The sequence below is a fragment of the Mastomys coucha genome, unplaced genomic scaffold (genome assembly GCF_008632895.1).
Source record: "Mastomys coucha isolate ucsf_1 unplaced genomic scaffold, UCSF_Mcou_1 pScaffold15, whole genome shotgun sequence".
Taxonomy (NCBI): Eukaryota; Metazoa; Chordata; class Mammalia; order Rodentia; family Muridae; genus Mastomys; species Mastomys coucha.
Window position 1 is genome coordinate 16,914,107 of NW_022196897.1, and position 6,697 is coordinate 16,920,803.

The 6,697-nt window shown below is 46.5% G+C and overlaps 1 protein-coding gene across 1 annotated transcript; it reads left to right on the top strand.

Moving 5' to 3' along the window:
• Positions 1–4,023: 4,023 nt before the first annotated feature.
• LOC116091612 (transcription termination factor 1-like) lies at positions 4,024–6,694 on the top strand (the record flags this gene model as incomplete). Its single annotated transcript, XM_031373186.1, has 2 exons — positions 4,024–4,223; positions 6,058–6,694. A coding segment is annotated over exon 2 (630 nt), but the record flags the coding sequence as incomplete, so codon positions are not given.
• Positions 6,695–6,697: the final 3 nt, after the last annotated feature.

Below are 6,697 nucleotides of genomic sequence, written 5' to 3' on the forward strand. Positions count from 1 at the left end.
TCACAACACCTGTCTGTAGCTCCAATTCCAGGAGATCTGACATCTATACAGACACACATGCAGGCAAAACACTGATGCACATGAAATAAAAAAAAAATTAAAAATTCTTTCTGTAAAATGCTTTATTTTATTGTACACATATGGATTTTGGCTTACAGGAAAGTCTATGCACCACATATATGCAGTATATGTGAGTTCATTGATCCATCTTTAGCATTAAATGTAAAAATACTCACTTCCACAAGGCTCTGAGTTCACCCCGGAGCAAGATGCACTGATAACCAATCTGAACTTCAAGGCTTTACCTAGCAACTGTGGACATTGTCAGTTCCAAAGCAGACAACATAGACATCCAGAGGCTCAGATGAGGCCTAACACAGACCTGCAGAGACACAGTGTGTCTACTTACAGTTTTTCCAGGCTGCTTTACAATGTAACCCAAACCTGTGATCCCCCTGCCTCAGCCTTACAAATGATGGAATTACAGGCATTTGTTACTAACAGCTGGAAAAATGTGCATTTTTTAAAAAAGATTTACTCTTTGAATGTACATGAATATTTTACCTGCATGTGGTATTTATGTAAACCATGTGTATATACCTGGTGGCTGAGGAGATGAGAGAAGAGGGCATTGGATCCTCTGGAACTGGAATTACGGACAGCTGTTAAGCCACCTCATAGGTGCTGGGAACTGAACCTGGGTCCTCTGGAAAAGGAGTAAGTGCTCTTAACCACTAAACCATGTCTCCAGCCCATTTTAATCAAAGGTGCTTAGCAGCTCACACAGAGGAAGCCATAGTAGTTTGAAGAAAATGAGAATAAAGTAGAGGGGAGAGTATGGATTGGAACCCTGAACCAGATAGATCATCTTACCAAGTTGCCAAAAGCCTCAAGTGTTCCCACGACAAGATGGGACTGAGGCAGTATTACCTAATACAGAGAACTACAACCTAGGACTGTTATGAGGTCAGGAAGAGAGCTTACAGCCTTTAGGCTGCTATAGAGCTTATGGTAGAGTGCTTGTTCAGCATGCACCAGGCCCTGGGATCTGTCACTGGCACAGTAGAAAACCTTAGGTATGGGGGTACCTGCCTGTTATCTCAGTACTGAAAGTAGAGGCAGAGGAATGAGAAGTTCATGGTGAGTTTGAAGGCACCCCAGGCTACATGAGACCCTGTCTCAAATAAACAAGAGAAAACCTTTCAACTTTTATTATTATTACTATTACTACTACTACTACTACTACTACTACTACTACTACTACTACTACTACTACTACTTCTACTACTTCTACTACTACTATTACTATTTTAGTTTTTTCTTTCAAGACAGGGTTTCTTTGTATAGCTCTGGTTGTCCTTTCAACTTTTATGATCAGCACAGGATCACCACACAAAAACGTAACATTTTAAACGTTCTGGTGGTATGGGTATTAGCTCTAATTTGATAACCCAATTACATTTTTTACTTTTTTGTTTTTCGAGATGGGGTTTCTCTGTGTAGCCTTGGCTGTCCAGGACCAGGTCTCAAACTCAGAGATCCATCTGCCTCTACTGGAATTAAAGGCATGTGCCACCAACGCCTGGCTGTCTTTTCATTAGCTAAATTTTGGCTTATTATTATTATTATTATTATTATTATTATTATTATTATTATTATTATTATTGAGATAGGGTCTCACTGTATAGACTGGCTTAAAATTCGCTGTGTAGATCAGGCTTACTTCGAACTCACATAGACCTGCCTCTGCTTCTGGAGGGCTGGGATTTGCCTGGCTTGCTTAATTAGAGGGGCACACTTTTTCTCTATCCTATACATAGCGTCAGGACCATAGATAGGCAACTACGCATGCGTCCAATCCTTCCGCGCCATGTTACTATGGCAGCCGGGTGCGCAGCAGGTCGGAAGTCAGTACAGTACTTCCGCCTCACAACACTTCCGGGTTGGAAGACGAGTGCTACGTTATCACAGGGTAGGTTGGACGAGCTTTCGTTGAGTGTCTGTCCCCCCCCCGCCCCCCAAGTGTGGCGGGCGGCTGCGCTACGGCCGTGTTAGGCCGCGGCCTGAGGCGGATCTGCCTGCTTCTCGCCGCCGGGGCAGTGGGGGCCTGGGACCCAGGCCGCGGCCTGCGGGATCTTCCTAGTCTGTTCCTCCGGTCGGTCGTCGGCCTGGGGCAGAGCAGGGTCAGTCAGAAGCTAGGGTGGCGTGGGGCCGGAAGTGGGGATAGGTTCGTTTCCGCACGTTGGTTGAAGCTGAGCGCTCCTCGGGAAACTGCTGGGCTGTTTGGGAAGTCTGTGTGGAAGGGATGGTGGGACCCAGTTTGGAGTCCGTGACGGAACCCTGATAAAGTGGCTTTCGCACCGAGGCTAGTCACGGGCATAAAGGCATCGCGAGGCCGATAGGAAATCGAGACACTTCCAAAGACTGAGGATACCAAGAAATGAGCAGCATGGGCCAGACCACGTAGTGAGAAACTGAAGCTCTGATTTTATATGGAGAATAACAGGCAAAATAATTGAGGTTGAGGAGATGGCTCAGCAAGTAAAATACTTGCACAAACATGAGGACCCGAGTTTGAACTTCTAGGTTCTCCACTTACACCCTTTCTCCTGCGCATTTAGTGAGGATAAATAATTAAGCTTTTCTGCATAAATCTCTCCAGTTCCTCAAGATTGGGTAAGGGTGTGGAGAGATGGTTCAGCGGCTAAGAGCACTTGTTGCTTGTGTAGAAGACTTGGGCCTGGTTCCCAGCATCCAGATCTATATAGTAGATCACACCCATCTATGACTTAAGTTCCAGGGACCTCCATGAGCAGCAGACAGGAGGTGCATTCATACACACAAAATATAATTTTTTTTTAATTAAAAACAAGGTTCAGGCAGGGTGATTGTAATTAATTGTTACCAAAGTGACCTCAGCCCTTGGCAAAAATTCATCTGGGGCCCAAAAAGAGCTCAGCTGCTTAAAAAAACAAACAAAAGCCCCAATAAAACAGTAACTAAATGTGCTGTCACAATAAGGATATGGAGGAAAATAGGGAAATTGCTCCTAATGATGACTCCTGGATGGGTCAGGATCCAGGGGAGCACTAGGGATGGAGCTCGGTGAAGAGACGTTTTGCTAGCATATCTATTTCAGTTTTATAGTTTGGTCCTACCCATTTTAAGTATTCAGTAACCTCAGCTGGCCAGGGGCTACCCTAGGGGACGGACACTCAGGTCTAGAGAAACAGAACTAGCTATAGATAGTGTTCTGGTTCCAGCTGTGATTTTAAGACAGCCTAGCTATGGGATTTCCTTCTGTTCTCAGCACAGGGAAAGCGAAAGAGAAAGCATTACTTCATGCCAAAAAATGAAAATTACTAAGAGCAGAAACAGACTAGGTTCTGGGGCTACAGTGATTATGTAAGACTGTCTCAGATGCTTAGCCCAAGTATGCTCCTGCTGTATCAGACCTTGAAGAGTCTTTGAAAGGGTCCCCTGCATCCCTAGGTACCACTTCCCAGTTGGGGGATATTTATGAGGGAGGAAGATCTAAAACAGAGCTCTGGTACCCCATGGAAGGTGAAAGACTTGCCTTGTAGGCGAGAGTTCAAGTGTTCTTTCATGGCCTCTTCCCTCCAAAACACAGTCCTTAACAGCTGCCTTTCACTGCCCAGGATAAGTTAGATACCTTCTATAGGAAAGGTGCTTAGCATCTAGGTTGGCTAAAGCCTCTGGTGAGAGTGCTCGAGGGCGAGAATCAGAGTCTGTTAGTAAAACAAACTACAGGTCAGAACATAAATATACTGAGAAGAACTCAGAATACACTGTTTTTGTCTGGGTGTGATGGTACACACCTTTAATCCAATCTCCCTGAAGACAGAAACAGTTGGATATCTGTGAGTTCAAGGTCTGCCTGGTCTACAAAGGGAGAGTTTTAGGACAGCCAGGGTTACACAGAGAAATTCAGTCTGGGGTTGTGGGAGGAGTGCGCTGTTTTGAGCCACATAAGTATATCACCTAGTCAAAGATATATTCTAACTATTCTTAATATTTATTCTAAATACTTGGACCCAGAAGCAGCTCAGATTGAGGAGAAGAGTATGAAATGTTTGTATGTAACTCTTTATATACTGGGGAGGAGGGTCTGAGTCAGGGTTTCAGTAGCCCAAGCTGGCCTCAAGCTTACTGTATAGCTGAGAAGGATCCTCCTACCTCCACTTCTCAGTGCTAGGTTACAGGTATGTGCAGCTATAGAGTTATGGAGTTTCCTTGCTTTGCTGGTCACTAGCAAGACACATCTGCTCTCTTTGTCAGAGGCCAGTGACCCTCTGTGAGGTCTGGGGGATACAGAAGTGATGTCAAGATGAGACTTGCTTCGCTCCAGTGAAGGGCTGAGTCGGGGCTACCAGGCAGTGCAAATACAGCAGCACACACAAATTGCCTTCACTTGTGGGATCTGAATGTGCCAACAGAGGAGATAGATGTTGAATGCTAATTTTTAAGTTACAAGTGCTTCAAAAAAGCAGGTAGCCACAGAGAACAAAGAAAGGAAGTTTTCCTTTATAAACTATGATACTGGTATTCGTCTAGGATTTCATAGTATGTAGTTTGATGAGATTCATCCCACTACTTCTCCAGCTCCTAGATCCACCCCCACTTCCCTCCTCCCCAAAATCTCATGTCCTCTTTCTGTTTTAAAAAAAACCCATCCAGTCAAGTTTATGCTACCATGTATTCTGAGTGTGGGGCCAGCCTCTGGAGCCATGTCATCCTACCAGGGATCATACCTTAGAGAAAACTGATTCCCCCTTCCCCAGAAGCCTGCATCACATCAGTTAGGAGTGGGAGCTCATTGGCCCCTTTCCCTCCACATTTAACTATTGACTGGCTTGATCTCATGCAGGCAGCTACATAAAGCTGCTCTAAGTTATGGACACAGTGGTCCTATCATGTCCAGTTCCCCCAGCCTCAGGCTCTTAAACTCTTTCCCCTTCTGAGATGGTCTTGAGCCTTGGAGGGTGGGCAGGGGATCTCCATGTTCCATTTGTGGCTGAGCACTCCACTGATATTTGTTCTCTGTCCTTTGACTGGTTGTGAGTTTCTGCATCAATCAACTGCTGTCCACTGCACAAAGAAGCTTGTGTGACGGGGCCTGCGAGCTGCCCTGGTCTGTGGTCAAGAGGACAAGTGTCGATATAGTGATGCTGTGTCTGGTTAGCACAACAACAGTGGTAGCTTCACCCTGAGGCTGAAAGCTCTCTAACATGGGCTCTGGTCCATAGTTGCAGTACCAAGTATATTTCTTCCTGTGGAGCAGGCCTTAAATCCATCCAGAAAGTAGTTGGCTACTCTCACAGTAGTTATGCCACTGTTGCACCCGTAGGCACAGTTTTAGTCCACAGGGCTTGCTGCTGGGTAAGATTGTGAATTGTCCACCCAGCAGCCCACCATAGCACCCTCTGATACTATGAAAGCTAGCCAGTAGAGAGAGAGCAAACTTTCTTAAAGAAGTTCCCTTCCTGCCAGGTGTTGTGATGCATGCTGGTAGTCCTGGGACTGAGGAGGCTGAGATGAGAGGATTATACCCAGGGTGGCGGCCAACATGGGCTCCATAGCAAGACTTTGTCTCAGTAAACAAAGCAGAGCAGTGTTCTACCTAAGCTCACAGGCAGGCAAGGGAGCCCCAGCAGCAACTGGTAGACCGGGGGCAGCAGAGACCCTGTGGAGAGCCAGGAGGACTAGGCATGTTGGGAGAACCACAGCAAGTACACATCACAGAAGATGCGTCTGTAAGTGGCATCTGACCCTAGGCTGTGCAAGGCAGTGTTATTTCTTCTGAACTTGGGAGGGGTGTATATGTGACATCCGTGTGTGTTTATATCATAAAGGCAATGGGACTAGGCAAAGTAGGTCTCACTGAACTTCTTGTATATTTTTAATAATATAAAATTTATATTCATGACTCCAGGCTTGTCATTTGTCACACAGTTGTGTTTGACTTTGCTGTCACCCCTGTCCCCACACTTATGTTTAAAATGCCAAAATAAACCATTGTTGTCACATTTCCTACAGGAACAGGATGGAAGAGGGCACAAGCAAATTTAAGACCCACACTGCAACTTTGTACAAGAAAAAGAAATGGTCTTCTGAGTCTGAGAAAAGAGCTCAGAAATGGCCCTGTCAGCGCTCAGAGAGTGAGCAGCCTCGGGTGTCCATGGGGAAGAAGAGGAGGGAGGTCCAGACACCAACCCAGGAGAACCTGGAGAGTGAGCAGCCTCCAGTGTCTATGCTGGGGAAGAGGAGGAGGGAGGCCCAGATACCAGCCCAGGAGAGCCTGGAGAGTGAGCAGCCTCCAGTGTCTGTGCTGGGGAAGAGGAGGAGGGAGGCCCAGACACCAGCCCAGGAGAGCCTGGAGAGTGAGCAGCCTCGGGTGTCCATGGGGAAGAGGAGGAGGGAGGCCCAGACACCAGCCCAGGAGAGCCTGGAGAGTGAGCAGCCTCCAGTGTCTGTGCTGGGGAAGAGGAGGAGGGAGGCCCAGACACCAGCCCAGGAGAGCCTGGAGAGTGAGCAGCCTTGGCAAGCCAAGAGGAAGAAGAAAAAGAAGAAGAAGAAGAAAAAGGAGTCCCAGCAGCTTACTTCCTCCCTTCTGAAAAATTCAGAAACCTTTCATAAAGCTAAAAAAACCACTTCTGCCCACAAAAAGAAGAAGAAT